At 45.3% G+C, this 18,040-nt stretch overlaps 1 protein-coding gene and 1 long non-coding RNA gene across 2 annotated transcripts; both read left to right on the top strand.

Moving 5' to 3' along the window:
- Nucleotides 1–1,947: 1,947 nt before the first annotated feature.
- On the top strand, nt 1,948–7,386 carry LOC120654538. Its single transcript, XM_039932102.1, has 3 exons — nt 1,948–2,058; nt 5,233–5,508; nt 5,662–7,386. Exons 1-3 carry the CDS (start codon nt 1,948–1,950, stop codon nt 7,384–7,386), a joined length of 2,112 nt encoding a protein of 703 aa, XP_039788036.1.
- Nucleotides 7,387–7,426: 40 nt separating this feature from the next.
- Nucleotides 7,427–7,927, top strand: LOC120702656. The gene is made up of 3 exons (XR_005686492.1): nt 7,427–7,618; nt 7,705–7,792; nt 7,904–7,927. It is a non-coding gene; the product is annotated as an uncharacterized LOC120702656 (long non-coding RNA).
- The last annotated feature ends 10,113 nt before the right edge of the window (nt 7,928–18,040 follow it).

The following is an 18,040-nucleotide window of genomic DNA, read 5'->3' as shown; positions in this document are numbered from 1 at the left end:
GCCCCACCGATACCATCGAAGGGTCAGCCATGAGTTTGTATACTAGCTCCACTGGTGAAGACAGTATCAAGTCCGGCTACCGGTGCACATATGGTAATGAGCTTATCGGTTTCGACTACCTCCTACTTCCGGCATGTGGTTAGTACTGTTCAATCCTCGATCAGTAGTGCCAACAACGGTACGGTCCTCAATCGACACTGGCGGAGGCTCACTTTCCATAACTTCTATATTCATAACCAATCCATCTCCGCCCGGTCTCCATTTTTCCTTTCTTTTTCTCAAAGATTCATTCTCCAGCAACTTTTCATAAATAACAAGACCTAACTCTCGCGAGTGACAGGAATCACTCGGCTTCTACGGGGTTCCTAGTTAGCAAAGCAGTTCTAACGGTGCCTGTATACTAGTGAGACCCAGAGGTACCTAGGGAGAATCATGCATACTAGGGTTTCATTCAACTCCTAGAAAACTTAATGCACAATATTTAATTAATAACATTGAATACTGAAAATAGAGGTTATGCTCCGGGGCTTGCCTTGTAGGTCAGCGGGGTTAGCGACTTCTAGATCTGGCTTGACGGCTGCTTCGGTTTGCGGTTATCCTGCTTGCGGCTTCTGGATCGGCTCAACGGCCAACTCGTAGACGGCTTCGCTCGTGACGTCTACACGTATGAAAAAGGATACCATGCAATAATTAAACTAGTGCAATGAAATGACACAAGTGTTCATGATGCAACGATAACACCGAAAGAAAGATTATTTGGCAGCGAAAAAAGAAAAGATTGCGGCAAGGAGCGAAACACGTGCAGGAACTCAACTTGCCAACATGAATAAATCACAAAACTTCACTAGCATGAAAATACATTGATAACACATGCAAGAAAAATTTATTAACAATTGTTGAGAAAAGAAAACATTTATTTTGCTACTAGCTACAATAAATCGAGCATAAATGGACTTGCAACACACGCAAAGCTTTTACCCATGAAAATTTTTCAGTGAACTACACATAGAAAAACTAATTTACTGAACAAATTTCATAATTTTCAGAGCAATAGAACAACCGGTATTAAATAAACTAGGTTAAACACAAACTGAATTTTTAGCAGGGGCAAAAGTGACAATTACCAAGCACAAGCATTTTTATTTTGAAGATAAAGATTTTTGAAACCTAACAAAATTTAGTTTGCATTTTTCGCATTTTCCTGCATTTTTCTACAAATTTTCCAAACTTCACTCAAATCAAATAAAAACAAAACCAAAGACCACCCCCTACCCACACTGACCAGCGGGCCCCACCCGCAGTGGAACAAAGGGAGTAGGGGCTTCCCTGCTCTGCCCCGGCCACGCCTGCCGGCGGCGCGCCGAGCGCGAGCGCGGTGGCTGTGGGGGGCCGGCCGGCCAGCAGGACCGCGCGGCGGCTCGCGCGCAAGGGGGCCCGTGGGCTCGCGACCCGCGCAGGGTAACGCGAGGGCGGAGCGAGGCGGCGTGCAAGGCCAGGGCGGCGGCGCACGCGGGGCAGGGCGGCGGCGCGCGGCGTTCCGCCGGCGGCAGAAGGCGGCGACCGCGGGGTGAGGCGGCACTGCGTCCAGCGCAGCTGAGCGGGGCCAGGGCGAACGGCAGCGCTGCGGGGGCCCGCGCAGAGGCATCCCACGGCGTGCGCGCGGCGACAGCGGGCGGGCACGGCGGCGCGGCGGCTCACCGGCGGCGGTGGCGCGAGATTCGGCCGTGGAAGGGGCCGAGCTCACCAGGGGCTTGATTTGGGCGGAGATGGACCGGAGATGGGGGTTCGACGGAGAAGGGCGGAGCTCGGGGACGACGGCAATGGCGGCACGGCGGTCGGGAGCTTGATTCGGCCGGCGTGCGGCACAAACGGCTTAGGGAGTGGTGGTGGAGGTGGAGGGCGAGGTGGTGCGGCTTGGGGCGCGGAGAATCGAGCGGGGTGGCGAGGATGGCCGGCGTGGACGCCGGCGGCGGCCTGCACGGCTTTGCTCGGCACGGCTCGAGGACGAAGGAGAAGGAGGAGGAGAAAGCGGACACGGCTTCGTGGGAGATAAGGATGGTGCGTGAGCATGGCGGACGAGGTTCGCCGACGGCCGACGCATGGCGTCGCCGGCGACGACGCGGGGTCGCGGTATGGGCGCGCGTACGGCTTCACTGGAGAGCCTAGTAACCGAATTGAATTCGTTTGAAATGATTTTGAGCAAAGTTTGACCACCCAAAACTCCAAACTTCATATGGGAACATGAAATTTGGTCAAAATAAAAGTTGTAGAGGGATAGAAGGTCTACCACTTTGCTTTTGGGCGAAAATTGATTTGAAGCTTAGATTAAGGAGAAAAATGAGATCGAACGTGGCTAAACAATGTTTTACCACGCGAACTCGATTAACGCTAATGATGAGCTTAAGTCCATCATTAGCGGGTTAAGCACATGATTAGCATCGCAAATAACACTGGGGTGTTACAATTGGGTGCGCCGTCACCAGCTGGAATAGCGCCCATGCTATTCGACTGGACTTGCTTGACGTAGTCGAACGATGTCGATGCAGGACGATGTTCGCTGTGCAGTCCCACAAACGACCACTAGGAAGTAGACGAAGTAGTTGTTCTGGTCGCCGGGATGTAGTCGTTCAGGCCACCAAGAAGTAGAGGACGTAGTCGTTCGGGAGCCTTGCGAGCAGTCACGTCAAGACGCTCTCCAAAAACCTGATTGTCCCGCTATCCCATGCAGGACCTTCAGCGGGCAATGGTTTCGGAGGCCTGCTCTCGCTAGGACTGTGCACACAGTGCTAGCGATGGAGATTGCATAAAGCAGCAGAGGAAGAAGGGAGAGGTCTCCTAAGTAGGAGTGCCTGAAGCAAGTGCTTGAGTGAGTGAGAATGAGAGGAGAGGGAGCTGGTTTATATAGCCGCGCGGCACCCTCAGATTAAACGAACCTGGACGTTTTTAGGTGCAACAATGGTCATAAATTTGCACCATTAACCGGCCATCAACACTCTATTTTAATCACCAATATTTACCTCCTTATGATTCCCTAGCATTAATAGTAGGCTTTAATTCTTTTCCATTGAATTATTGAATAAATTCCAACAGATACAACTGCAAAGAGGGAACGAAACAATGGAGGCAAAAAAAAAGTGCCCATTTGCTACTGTTGCCACCATTATATTGTTTCTTCCATCCTCTCCCCTCTCTTTCGTATCTATAATTCCTTATCTATATATCCTATATAGACACAACCCACTAAACATCATTAATTGTGATTTTCTTACAACCACATGAAGCCACATCATCACTTAAATCTAAACCGTTGATTCCATCCTCTCCTTTTTCTATACGTCTGATGATCAAACGTCCACCATCTCACTCACTCACACAAGACCGTTCATCTTCTAATCCCCACTGCCGCAAGAAACTACCAGAAGCCCAAGAGTTTGTTCATGCGAATCATTATTCATTTATATGACCGTTTCATTTTGCTACTCTGTTTCTCTTCCCCGCTGCATCTTGATCCTTCCGCTTCCCCTGCTTTTTTCCCTGGTAGCGGCAGTCTCCCAATTTCTCCTTCATCTATTGTGTGTTGAGCTAAGAGCTTATTTTTCTTCCTCTATTTTAATTTCTTTGATTTTTTTCTCACCGCCCACTCGCCGCCAACGCCCCAGTAGCTGGCACCGTCACCGGGCATCGCGGCCGACCGCTTCCACCACCCACTCACATATTATCATCGAATACTTGCTTTCATTATTGCGCCGGGGTAGCGGTCTCCGCGCACCCAAGAGACTGCTTGAATGCTCGAGGTCACCTGTCGCGTCCACAGTTCCTGGTATTCCTGCCGCTCTCTCCGTGGGAGCGGCTGTCGCTACTTGGGCCTCACCCCTGGCCTTCATCAGGTTCGTCTTCCTTACAAGTCTCACTAGTACAAATGTGATTTTCTATGATGATTTGATAGTGACGTTTCTGCAATTTGTCATTGAACTTTATTTTTAGTGACAAAATTTATTACTGCGTCACAGATGACGAGTGACGCAGCCAACCCGCTTGAAAATAATGACGAAATGAAGACGAGCGTCATAGAAGGCACAAACGATTCGTCATAGATGCACCGTGGTCCCGCCTGACAGAACCGGCGGGTCCCATCTTGTCCACGTGGCGACGTGGGTCCCACTTGACAGAACCGGTGGGTCCCATGTCCACGCGGGCCCTCTACTCCGGCACGGTCCCACAACCAGGTGGCTCTCCACGTCAACGTCGGCCCCTACGATCCCTCTGGGCCTTTGCGTATCTATTGGGCCGGCTGTCTTCGGATCTCCGGCAATCATCTTTTTTTTCCTTCGCGGCCCAGCAACAACAGCGGGCCATGGAACGGTCCCAGGTTTAATCGGCAAAAAACCTGCACCTGTGTTTCCCAGGATTCGAACCGCATACCAGACGGAAGCCAAGAGAAAGCGTTACCACTGCACCATTGAACATTCTTGTGAAAGGAGACTTATATTTTTTTATTTGTTTAATTAGCGTCATTGAATGTTTCCATATGTTCTCCACTGCGCCATCGAACCCTACAGACACAAATCAAATCTTGCGGCGCCGGCGTGTCAAGTCGGGCGCACAGCGGCGGTGTCCACGGCGCATGGCGGCGGATCCGCGGTGTTTTCCCCGGCGCACGGGCGTTGTCCCCAGCGAACAGCAGCGGGACCGCGGTAGTGCCGCCGGCGCACGGCGGAGGGAGCACAGCGGCATCCCCGGCGGGCGGCAGCGCGGCAGTGTCCCCGCGGCGGCTTCCCCGGTTGACGGCGGCGGCAAGGTGACTTCTTTGACCAAATATCTCCAGCTTTTTCCTTTTCTCGTTGTGCTGGTAGTGTATGCTGTTACTGTGCTATTTCAAGATTCTAGGGTTCGGTAGATTGGACTAGTGTCACTTCTGGTAATGATGTGCATTCATCCAGTAAGGATTTAGGGGCCCAAATGATATGACCAGTTACTACTTTTTCAGTATGTTAATTAGTAAATCATTTTCTGTTAAATTGTATTTGAGGTTCCGTTATAGTATTTTGCCTCTGATTTTGCACATGTATACTACAACAGATGGATCGAAGTTGGATTCATGGGAGACGTTTCACACCTGCCTACATGGACGGAGTGGAACAGTTCATGGAATTTGTTAGAGGGCAGTTCCCTGCAGACAGCGAGATACATTGTCCCTGCCGCAGATGTCTTAATCAAACTTTACGGCCTCAGCATGAAGTGAATGACCATATACACATCTTTGGAATGTCACTTTTGTACACTCGTTGGGTTCATCATGGAGAGTCTCCAGATGGCCAGGTTGCTGAGTTCAGAGGGGAGGAGGTGCAGCCTGATGAATATGATGATGGTGGAGGGATACATTTGGGTGAGGATGACCAAGATCATGACCAAGCTGATGACCAAGATGATGATCACGGAGTCACGGAGATGATATCAGATTTGTACACAGCAGTAGAGGAAGATGGAGGGACTCCAAGTTTTGCCAAAGTTCTTGCCGATGGCAAGCGGTCACTTTGCCCGGGATCAGCGCATTCTAGATTCTCCTTTCTAGTGAGACTTCTCTATATGAAGTCTCGCTATCGACTTGGCAATAACTTTTTTACTGCATTGTTGAAGTTATTGTCCGATGCATTCCCTCAGTGTCAGTTTCCAAAGTCGTATGATGAGGCGAAGAAGTATCTTCGTGAATTGGGCATTGCATATGAATCAATCCATGTGTCCAAGAACAATTGTGTTTTGTTTCATAAGTCTGAGGTGTTTGACACCGATTATGTCAACCTAGAAGCATGCCCAGTTTGTGATGAATCTAGATGGGAAGGTGGTGAGAGTGGCAGGCGGGTTCCTCATAAGGTCTTGAGGCACTTTCCACTTATACCAAGGCTGAAGAGGATGTTTGCCATGAAACGAACTGCTGAGGAGGCCCAGTGGCACAAGGTGGGTAGGAAGCCAGTCGCCAATGAAATGAGCCATGTAGCTGATGGGGAGGCATGGAAGGACTTTGATAGGAAGTATCAATCTTTTGCAGCGGATGCAAGGAACTTGAGGCTTTCCCTAGCTACAGATGGTTTCAACCCTTTTGGCAACATGAGCACTCAATATAGCATGTGGCCTGTGCTTGTGACACCTCTGAACCTACCACCATGGGAATGTGTTAATTCAGCCAACTGTTTTATGTCTTTGCTCATCCCGGGTCCATCATCTCCTGGAAAAGATTTTGACTTGTTTCTCGAGCCTCTAATTGAAGAATTGCTTGCTCTTTGGAAAGGAGTGTCCACTTATGATGCTGTTAGTGGTAAAAAGTTTGATCTTCGTGCCGCTGTGTTGTGGTGCATACATGATTATCCAGCCTTGAGCACCTTGTCGGGGCGAACCACAAAAGGTTATTATGCATGTATCCACTGTGACAAAAATCCTTTGTCACGGGCACTGAGGGGTAAGATTGCTTACATTGGCCATCGTCGTTTTCTTCCAAAGGATCATGAGTGGCGGAAAAGCTTGGCTTTTGATGGCTGCCGTGAAACCAGGGATGCGCCGGGCAAATTCAGTAGTAAAGAGGTTCAAGCGGAACTAGAGAAGGTGAAAGATGTGAGGCCAGGAAAGCATCCCGCACCCGCACCCAGGAAAAGGAAGCATGGGGAGAAAAGCAGCACCAAAATTTGGAGTCGCAAAGTTGGGTTGTGGAAGCTACCATATTGGAAGGACTTGTTGCTGCCACACAATCTCGATGTTATGCACATAGAGAAGAACATTTGTGATGCCCTCCTAGGCATATTACTCAAAATTGAGGGCAAGAACAAGGACACCGAAAATGCAAGGTTGGATTTGTATGATATGGGCATTAGACACGAATTTCACTTGCGAGAGGATGGAGATGGGTGTAGGATGCCAGAGGCTTTCTATGTATTGAACAAGGAAAATAGAACTAGATTCTGCAAGTTCCTCAAAGGTGTGAAGTTTCCACATGGTTATGCCGCCAACCTAGGCAGATTCATAAGTGCAGATGGTACCAAGTTGCAGGGGCGGCTGAAAACTCATTGTTGCCATGTACTACTGCAAAAGATCATGCCTGCTGGATTAAGAGGATTGGTGAGGCAAGATGTGTATGTAGCAATTGCGGAGCTTGGGGACTTTTTCAGAGAATTGTGTAGTAGAAATCTGAAGATAGATGTTGTGAAAGGACTAAAGGAGAAAATCCCAGTTATCCTTTGCAAGCTTGAGAAAATTTTCCCTCCAGCCTTTTTTGATGTCATGGTGCACCTAGCTGTGCATCTACCTGATGAGGCATTGCTTAGAGGCCCTGTGTCAGTATGGATGGATGTACCCAATAGAGAGGAGATTGGGTACTTTGAAGAATTTTGTGAGTAACAGGGCGAGGCCTGAAGGATCAATTGCGGAGGCCTATGGCGGATGTCGACACCAAATTCAACAGTAATGATGCCATCAATGTAGATGAACCATTAGATAGTGACCCTGAAATTTTTAAGCATGGTGTCAAACTCGTAGGAGCCGACAGGAGGACATACATCGATGATAAGATGTATTTCAGACTAGTTTGGTATGTTCTAAACAATTGTACAGAAGCTGAGCCATATGTGGAGTAAGTATCATTTTTATTTATTTGCAAAATTGTCTTATCCTGAATTGCAAGTGAAGCTTTGCTGATGGTTATGCTTTTTCGGATAGCATCTACAGGGCAGAGTTATTGCAAGAAGGGCCACATGATGTTGAAAAAAGGCTTGAAAATGGTTTTCCTAACTGGTTTAGGAGCCATGTAAGTGTCCTGCAGTACTAGTATTCTTTGTTTCAGCATCTCACTGCTAGTATTCTTTGTTTGAGCATCAATTTCCGCATCTCACTCCTTGTATTCTTTGTTTGAACCCAGATCGCCAAGAAGCGTACAGATCGTCCAGAAGAGGTTACTGATGGATTGTATGCTTTGTCTTGTTTTCCTGATCTTCGAGTGGGGTTTTGGTCTGCTTGCATTGTCAATGGAGTCAGGTATAACACAGTGCACCGTGAGAAATACTTGCAGACTCAGAACAGTGGTGTAATGACTCCAGGTACTCATGGTGATGCTGAAATTGATTTTTATGGTGTCCTTAATGAGATTATTGAGCTGCAGTATAACGCCACTGCACCAGCCACTCGGTCTGTGGTTCTTTTTGGATGTGATTGGTACAATCAAGTAGTAGGCAAGACAACAGGCATCAGAGATGATGGACATTTCAAATCCATTAACATTCAGTCATTGTGGTACAAGTCTGACCCTTACATTTTGGCAACTCAATCCAAAAAGGTATTCTACATGGAAGACACAGCTTTGGGAAAGAATTGGCGAGTAGTGCAGAAATTTGAGCATAGGGACGTGTATAATGTGGCTGAAAAAAGTGACCTCGTTTACCAAGAAGACTGCTGTTCTTATACAGTGCAGCAAGGTGAGGGTGATGGCAAAGTGCAGCAAGGTGATGGTGATGAGGTTGAGGTCAATAATCAGGATGGTAAATATACTAGAATTGATGGTCGTTTACATGAACTTATAAGAAACAAGAAGCGAGCCAACATTTCTGTAGATGCAGAGGAGGAGGAAGATGACACTGTGATGGAATATTTTAGTGATAATGGCAATGAAAACGCTGAAGATGAAGATGAGGAGGTAGATGGAGATGATCCCTGAAATTGCTAGAACTAACAAAAGGTGAGGAACACTTCACAGCTGTGTTGTGCCTAGCTGCTTAGTATGTAAATGTTTGCACTGAACATGCTATTTCTATGTAAATGCTGTGATCTGATTTTTTTCCCATACAGTTCAAGCACTTGCCATAACTTTAGGTATAATTACTGATTCACAATCCTATCGTTGTTTTGGAATATGTGCAGTTTGCTAGTTATAAGCATATTTACTTACATCTGCACTGCTAATTTAGTTACATCAGATTTTGACCATGATTTAGTTAGCAGTGGCTTTTCCATTCTTGATGCATTGATCTACTTTTGCCAACAGTTCCAGAGGTTCTTGTTTCAGTCTCAAGCTGAAACAAAGAGCATGGAGGAACCAACTCCCAAGCTGCTGATGATTATGTTGTTGGGAGTGCACTTGCAGAGGAATCAACTGCTGCTGGTGATTACGCTGTTGGTTGTGCACCGGAAGAGGAACCAACTGCTGCAGCTGATTGTAATGAGGTAACATCAGCTGCTGGCTCATACTATTTGCCAGAAGATTCATCAAATATTATAGTAAAAATTGTAGAATCTGCCAAGGCTCATTTGGTGCCAGTAAAAGATCAAATTTGACGGCGGTGTAACTTAGTCTTCAATGATAGAATAGTATTGCACGTCAAAATATGCTTTACTTCTAGTAGGTTTGGCCAATTGTATCAGTTGGGTTTACTGAAAGAAATGCTTGAATAACTTAGTATCTGAATAAATACAAAAATCTGTAGACTTGGATAGGGCATCGTCCTAGATGTTCATTAACACAAGTTTAAGGATCTGAGATTTTTGGAATTTCAAACTCAAGTATGCATCTTGTTTTTTTAAAAAATCAGATATTTAATCCTTACATATTAACAGTACAACTGAGAACCATCAATATATAAAGGTTTTAACTATTTGACTCATGTTTAGGTTGAGAAGCCTGAAGTGTGCTCTGCTAAGCCTGTGACCGCTACTGAGATAGAGGGGCAACAACCATATGGTGTGCGTGCTGAAAATGCTGTGTACACAATCTCAGCAGCTGAAAGGAAGCTTGATCGCAGCAAAACAAGAGTAGTCACCCCTGAAGATGTTGTTGTTGGCCGATCAACAGAAAAACAAAAAGTTATTGATTTAGTTGGTCACCCAAACGACAGGCACAACTTCAAGGTGATATCTGTTTGGGGGATGGGTGGTATTGGGAAAACTACGCTTGTCAGAAGCGTCTACTGAAGCCAACAGCTTGGTGGCTGGAAGCGTGCTTGGGCCACTGCCCTGCGCCCGTTCAACCGGGAGGCACTTCTTTGAAATCTGGCCTTGCAGCTTCAAATAAATAGTCAAGAAGATTCAGCTGGTGCTGGAGACACACAAAATATTGAACAGCGGAAGAAGAATATTGGAGGTGGCTAGTGAATTATCTAGATATGCATCTGGGGTTCAATACTGGAAGGTGGAAGAGTCACCAGACCTGGAGGAGGGAGAGCTGAGTGATAGCTGCTAATGTGCCTCGGTTTGTCTTAGGTGTGAGCTAGTTTGGTAGAGTGAGTTCTGACGCTGTCATTGTCGCGTTGCATTTTTTTTTAAACTGTGGCCTTCATGTCCTGATTTTTCTTTGGACAGTTTCGTGTCCTGGTTGCTTGAGCTGGCGAGTGGTAACTGTGTTTGAGAAAACATTTTACCATGGACATGATTGCTGTGAACCCGAGACAGCAAAAATGAGAAAATCAGTTCTTTTGGACAGTTTTATCTTTACTGAGAATCCCTGATGGCTGGTTCCATGTGATTAGTAGTATAATAATGCATTTTTGGTTCCCTGCTAACTGCTAGTCAAATGAGGAAGAATAGGAGCCACCATCAGCCTGTAACAAAAATATTTTACTGCAACAACCTTTATTTGGTAATAATTAACCATGCCCCAAACCTGCATGCCACAAAACGACAAGACCTTTGTTTGAAGCTATCTAGTTCTAATTTCAAAACTGGGGCCACCTGCCAGTGAGCCATCTCCCTCTCGGCGGCAAGCCAAATATCCTCCCACCCTCTCCCGCTGTTAACCTCCCGCTCTAATTTCATTTTTTTATCTCTCCCGCTCTAATTTCATTACTGGGGCCACCTGCCAGTCGCACGACGCCCACTATGAGAATCTAACGGTCACTGATTGGCACTGTCTTCTTAAGAAAAAAAAACTAATTATACCAATTTTGGGGGACTAAGTAATTTCAAACGAAAAAGTGATGAATAACAAGATTGTATAACTCATCGAGACCGACAAACTTTATTTAGGTCATTTGTTCATTTGAATTAGTTTCGACGGGTTGACTTTTGAATTTTTGAATGTTACATATTCAAACAAAATTTTGGGGGACTAAGTAATTTCAAATGAAAAAGTCATGAATAACAAGATTGTATAACTCATCGAGACCGACAAACTTTATTTAGGTCATTTATTCATCCGACGAAGTAATACTAAAGTTGTTCACAAATCCTACACATCACCCTCATAGTGTATGGAGCTATTTTAGGGGTTTGTCATATTTGTACTGCATATTGTAACCACTTTCTCAAATGAAAAAATGATCTAAATAAAGTTTGTAGAGCTTGTTGAGTTACAAACCTTTGGTATTCATTCCTTTTTTATTTGACATCATTTAGTGTAAAAAAACTTGAATCTACTTGTCATTTTTTGAAATTCAAATTTCAATTTGTTCAAACAAAGTCGGATGGAGAATTAACCAAAATAAAATTTGTACATCTTGACTAGTTATGCAAGTTTTGTTTTATTGACTTTTCCATTTGAATTCATTTACTCACTCAAATTGTTGTTACAAATTGTCAAATTTTGAATTTCAAAATTTGAATCATTAAAAAAGACTCAGACGGTGAAATGCCAAAAATGAAAGTTGTACATTTTGATGAGTTATACAATTGTCTAGTTGATGACTTTTTAATTTGAAATCGTTTAGTATTTGAAAATGCTGTTTGAAGCTATCTAGTCCTAATTTCAAAACTGGGGCCACCTGCCAGTGAGCCATCTCCCTCTCGGCGGCAAGCCAAATATCCTCCCACCCTCTCCCGCTGCTAACCTCCCGCTCTTTTTTTTATCTCTCCCGCTCTAATTTCATTACTGGGGCCACCTGCCAGTCGCGCAACGCCGGCTCCAGATAAATCTCCCTCTCGAAACCTCTCTCCCTCATTTCGTCCCTCCCTCTCTCCCTCTCCCCCTCTAAACCCTAGCCGCCGCCGCGGCTGTCTCTTCGTCGACGCCCACCGCGCCGGCCGGATCCGCACTCGACGACGCCCGACGCGCCGGCCGGGTCCGCACCTCGCCGACGCACGACGCCCCGGCCAGTCCGCACCTCGACGACGACGACACACGACGCCCACCGGAAGCGGCTCTGCTTCCTCGCCGTCGCCGACTTGGTCTGCTACCTCACCTCGCCACCGGAAGCGACTCTGCTTCCTCGCCTTCGCTGACCTGGTCTGCTACCTCACCTCGCCACCGGAACCTTGCGGATCTACTACGCCGACGCCGCCGCCGACCGGATCCCGTTAGCTCTTCGACGAAGTATAGTAAAGACTAGACGCGGTGCAGTAGCAGGTAAGCCAAATACCTACACCCTCGAAGATGGTTCCAGTTCTTAGGGTTTGGAGCTCGAGTTGGATTAGGGTTCGGAGATCGAGCTGGACGAGAATTAGTTGGATTAGGATTTGGATCTCGCACGGGATTAGGATTTGGACCAATTCGTGAATGATGTTTATGGGATTAGGGTTCGGATTTGTGAATGATGTTTCTGTATCTGTACCTCCGAAATTATACTACTACTGCCATGATGAAATGAATCAAATTAATCTAGATATGATTAGTAGGTGATGGGTTAACTTCTGCATTACAAGATCTGTGTTTATATACGATTATCTACTGCTGTGTTTCTATGAATGCAACATCCTCACCTGTCGTCATGTTAAGTTCTCAGAATGCAAGTGGTCTGTAGGTTTGTTTTGTGTTTTGGTTATACACTTGTACCATAGCTTTTGTAGGAGATACTGATTGGTTTTTGTTTGGTTACAAGTACAAACTGAAGGCGGTAAAGGCTAACTCTATCTGCTAGAAAATTATGCATATGCTTGTTTGATTTGCAAAAACTGATGTTACTGCCACTATGTACAGCTTGTCCTCAGAATTTTGCTTGCCATGCTATGTTTACATAACTATCCATTTGCAACATAACAATAACTCAAATCTTCTGTCCCGCATATGCAAAAGTAGGTGGGAGTGACTAAAACCAAATGTGTTGTTTCAGAATATTATTAGGCTAGCATGAACTGCCTGCGCATGGATAAATAGGGAGTTGATTCATTATCATGTTGCAACATTTATGATCGTACTTGTTGGATCTGATTATATTCTGTAAGTTACTAGCATTAGTTCTGATGGAGATACTTATTCGACTCTGATACATGATTAATCTCTGTACTTGCTGTAGAAAGCTAGAAACCAAGCATTAGGCAATTAGAATTGAGGTAGTCTATGTTATGAATAATTAGAATTTCTATGAATGCAACATCCTCACCTGTCGTATTATGTGTTTACGCGTGTAAGAAACTGCACAAACTGATTACGAGAGGCTGCGGGACAAGAACATAGCAGAGAATAATGCAAGATTTGAAGCACTTGGCCTCAACAAATTTTCAGCAACTGTAAATTCATTTGCAAATGCATCTGCAAGTTCAACGGGAATAAGGGAAGGGGAACAGGGTAGTCGTCCTGGAGACACATATGATTCGGATTATCTCCCTGAAACTGCGGAGCAGGTTCAGGGAGACACCGATGATGATATGTCATTAGACGAGGAGCTAGTCGACCAGCCTGTTCCTCTAATGATTATTGAGGTACCTGGGGATGTGATGAACACTTGCATTTCTTACTTCTGGCAGCAGTTCATTACTTGACTTGTTTTTCTAATTCATTCACGTGCTAACAAGATCTTTTTCTCTCCTACTATAGCCTCCTAAACATTTTCGAAAGAAAATCAGTGCAAGGCGCCGAAAAGGAACTGTAGAAATGCCACCTGGAGGTGCAAGAAAGAGTAAGCGAGTGAGATCTCAAGCTCCAGATGAGCGACCTGCTGAAGCTGAAGATGTAGCTGTTCAAGGAGGAACCCAGGGTAAGAGAATCAGGCCAAGTCCTTCCAATGAGAGGCCTCCAGGTGTGGCAACAAGGTCCTCCTCGACAAGGCAACAGCCAACTCAACCAAGGGATGAAGATCAGCAAGGGCGCCAACAGCCAACACAACCAAGTGATGAAGATCAGCAAGGGTTACCTCCAATGTCAGAAGATCACGGTGTTGACTGGTCCTACCATGGGGCTTATGAGAATGATGGTTTTGGTGGTGAAGGAGAGCAGCCTGAGGGAGAAGAAGAGGTGCACCCTGAAGAAACGACGCAAGCAGGAGCTGAAGGCAAGTAGCATTTGCTAACACTGCCTCTTTTTTTACTATTGCTGCTATGTCACATGTTGCTGATGCTGCTATGTTACTGCTGCTACCTCTTTTGGTGCTGCTGCTGCTATATTACATGTTACATGTTGCTGATGGCTCTTTTTTGTGAATGATGATGTTTGTGGAAGGGAAATAGAGATAATAATGTAGATGGTTTATGTCCTAGGCATAAACTTGTTGGATTAGATGTTGTATTAACTTGTGCATTACAAGATCTGTGTTAACTACTGTTGTTTATCATTTATGTGTCACATGTTGCTGCTGCTGCTATGTTACATCTTGTCATTTTATTAGTACTAACATTCTCAATTGATTGGTCTTTTGTAGAGCCTGCCCCAAGAAAGGCTAGGACACGAACAAAAGGGATATTGCTTGACAAGATGACACGATCGATGAAGAGCAAGTTGCCTATAACTGTTGCAGATGGATTCAAAAGACCCCATGACCCGGTTCAAGCGGCGAAATTTGCTTCCGAAGCTGGTGTCGTTGTTAGAGATCATGTTCCTGTCTTCACCCATTGGAAACATTACAAGGAAAAGGAGAGTAAACCCATTTTGATAACTTCATAGGAAAGCTAGGAGTAAGTTTCTTTATACTCAGTACATGTTGCATTTGACTATAACAGTGTTCATCTTTTGCTGCTAATGACAAATCTCTCTCAAAATGTTTCAGTTAAGGCTGCGTGTGGACACCAGAGAAAAGGCAGTTGAGGAGGCTTGCACCAGTGTGTTCCAATCTGCTATAAGACAGAAGCGCTACAGGCTGAAGAAAAAATACTTCACTGGGATTTCAATTGATCAGATCAGAAGAACATCACCTGTCTCCTACATGACTGATGAAATGTGGAACAAACTGGTTGAAAAGTGGATGAATCCCAAAAACTTGGTATGTTATCTTAGTGCAATTCTTTAGTTCTCATGTGCATGTTCTTGCAGCTATGTTGGATGAATTATAAATTTATTCTTTCATATGTGACATGTTGCAGCAAACAGCAGAGAAGAACACGCAAAACCGTGGCGAAGCGAAGTTCCACCAGACAACGGGTTCTCGCTCCTATGTTGCACAGCTGCATGAATATGTATGAGGAGGGTCACTTTTTTTTACTGCTGCTGCTATGTTAGATGTTGCTGCTGCTGTTATGTTATTACTGCTTCATTTCCATTCATGTGTCACACATGTTGTTGCTGGTACTATGTTACATGTTGCTGCTGCTGCTATGTTACTGCTGATACTTTCTTTTGTCGCTGCTACTGGTGCTATGTTACTTCTTAACTCCACTGCCTCTGTGCTACTCATTTTAACTACTCCGTGCATTCCATGCCGAACAGACACAAAAGAAAATGGCTGCGGCACGTGCAAATCAAGAAGATGCTATTGGAGAACTTGAAGACCCTGCTGATGGGGACCAAGAAGATGCCGCTAATCAAGAACTTGATGTAGTGGAGGTCTTCAAAGAATGCCATACCAGCCGCAAGAAAGGACTGAGTGAAACTGCAAAAGAAGCAGTAGTAAGTATAATATGACTATATACTCATAAGGCTACTTGGCTTATCGGTCCGGGCTTGTATTGCATTTAGCCAACTTGGTATGGTTGTTTTCCTTGTGTTCATCTAAGTTTGGCCAGATGCAGTAATGTTTATCTAAATTCCTTGTTATTAATGAAACCATAAGTTGACTGTCCATTTGTGGAATCAGTGGTCACTTTGAGGTGCATGACTCTGCATGCACATATGCATATGCTGTTAGTAGGCATGAATTCTTCATCTTCAACTGTTAACACATAAATTTGCAGCAGGCCAGTGTAGTTGAGGCTCTGCCATGCTTGTAGATTGCATTTTCTGACTGTTTGCAAGAACACAGGGGAGAAATATCTCATAGTGCTGCATTTGGTAAATCTGTGAGTCTTTTTAGGCTAGCACAGTCGTTTGCTAGGTAAATGGACTATTTTAGGGTTGTAGCATAATCTGATTTGTTGTTACTATTTCCTTCAGTTCTGTATGCCATTGCTCCTGCTGCTACGTTACTTATGATTTGTTGGCATTGGTGCATTTTAACTATTCATTCCTGCATTGATTAGCAGCCAGCTAATTGACATTTGGTTTTGGATTATGTCAGGCTGACATGGAAGCCCTTAAGGCCATGCCTCCTGCCGAAGGCAATGCAGTAGTCTCAAGTGCAGAGGTCGTCTCCAAGGTGCTCCCCAAGAATAGCAGCAACATCTTCCTGAAGAACATTGGTGTGCAGCCCATAAGCCCAACAAAAGCACCCACAGCCAAAGAAAGGGTGCTCGAGGCACAGCTATCAGCTGAAAGACAAGGTTCTACACTTCTCCAAGAGGAAGTGATTGTGCTGAAGCAAAAAATCTCAGAGCACGGACGAAGCGCTTGAGAAGACCCGAAGAGAGTTGGAAGAATACAAGCGGCAAGTGGAAGAGAACAAGAAGGCGACAGAGGAAACTAATGCGCTGATGCGCCGGTTTTTTATGATCAATAGTGGTGCCAACAGTGGTCCTTCAGTTTGATGAGCTGCAGCCTGGTGGGTTGGATTTTGTCTGGTGAACTTCTCTGGTGATGGGTGTATGGTGAACTTGTGTCTGGTGGGTGCTGGGTCACGTTCAGTGGGTTCTGGGTGAAGCACTTGGTGCTGGTTAAACACTTTGATGCCTGTGTGAACTTTGTGATGAATAGTGTTTGAACTCTGATGAATAGTGTCTGTGTGATGAACCAGACATGATCATATGTTATTCTGTGCTATATTTTAGTGTCTGTTATTCTGTACATCTTTATGAATTGCCTCTGTGTGGTGCGTGTGGTGCGATCAAAAGTACACACGTGTCGCAACAGGAAGCGTCCACATGGAGCAACCAAAAGTAGACAAGTGGCTAGACCAGAATAGAACACGTGGCTCGACCTGAAGTAGACACATGGCGCCACCGGAACCCGACATGTGGCGCGACCAAAAGATGACACGTGGTGCCGCTGGAAGCAGACACATGGCATCTTGGGAAGGCGACACGTGGCTCTGCCAGCGTGGCAGCTCGTGACGTCAGCTGCCAGCGTGGCACGGCGCCACGTCAGCTGCCCGCATGGCACGACGCCACGTCAGCTGCCAGCGTGGCGCGTGCCACGTGGCTGGGTCTTCCATGACGAAATTAATGACGATTTGCATTAGTCATAGAAGGAAAGCAGTTTCATGACGAATAATCTGTTCGTCACTCGAAAAAACAGTTCTATGACGAATTTGGTTGATTCATCACGGAAAATCAAATGTGACGCTCCCACAGTGACGATTTCAAATTCGTCATTAATTCGTCACAAAACACTTTCTGTGACGAAAACAGTGTTATCCATGACGAAAACTGTTTGTCATAGAAAAGAGGTTCTGTACTAGTGTCTGCTTTGTTTCCTCAGACCGTTTCGTTACCATTTGTTCTAATTTCGCGTCTTCCCTTTTCTTTGTCGGTGCCAGCTTCACGTGTTGCCGGGTCGTCTTTCGTCTGGTCCTCTGCCATGGCAAGACCTTCCCACTTTTGGACCTGCCAAAAATGCCGACCTTCCTCCTTGCACATCGTATTCACAGGTCATCCTCGCACCATCTGGCTTTCGTACGCTGTTTTTTTTTCCAGTTTGAATGCAACGTGTGTTACTATCCTAGAATAAAATTAAAATGTCCTTATCATAACTATTATAGTTCATCTTTTTATCGGCAACTAGAACTTTTTATATCTACATCGACTTTAGTATTTAAGCATTTCTTATATACAATCATGCCATATATATCCAATGCTAAAATTGGCTGCAACTTCAACTCCATCTTTTCAACACACACAA

Source organism: Panicum virgatum, chromosome 1K (genome assembly GCF_016808335.1).
Source record: "Panicum virgatum strain AP13 chromosome 1K, P.virgatum_v5, whole genome shotgun sequence".
In the NCBI taxonomy this organism is placed as follows: Eukaryota; Viridiplantae; Streptophyta; class Magnoliopsida; order Poales; family Poaceae; genus Panicum; species Panicum virgatum.
Note: the sequence above shows the minus strand (reverse complement) of the source record. Positions and strands in the feature narration are given on the sequence as shown.

Excerpts from the sequence above, each read along its gene's own strand:
- LOC120654538 (XM_039932102.1), top strand. The coding sequence starts at position 1,948 with ATGGCCGGCGTGGACGCCGGCGGCGGCCTGCACGGCTTTGCTCGGCAC. Across the intron at positions 2,059-5,232 it reads CTTCGTGGGAGATAAGGATG|CATGAAGTGAATGACCATAT; the intron begins GTGCGTGAGCAT and ends TTACGGCCTCAG. Across the intron at positions 5,509-5,661 it reads GGACTCCAAGTTTTGCCAAA|TGTCAGTTTCCAAAGTCGTA; the intron begins GTTCTTGCCGAT and ends GCATTCCCTCAG.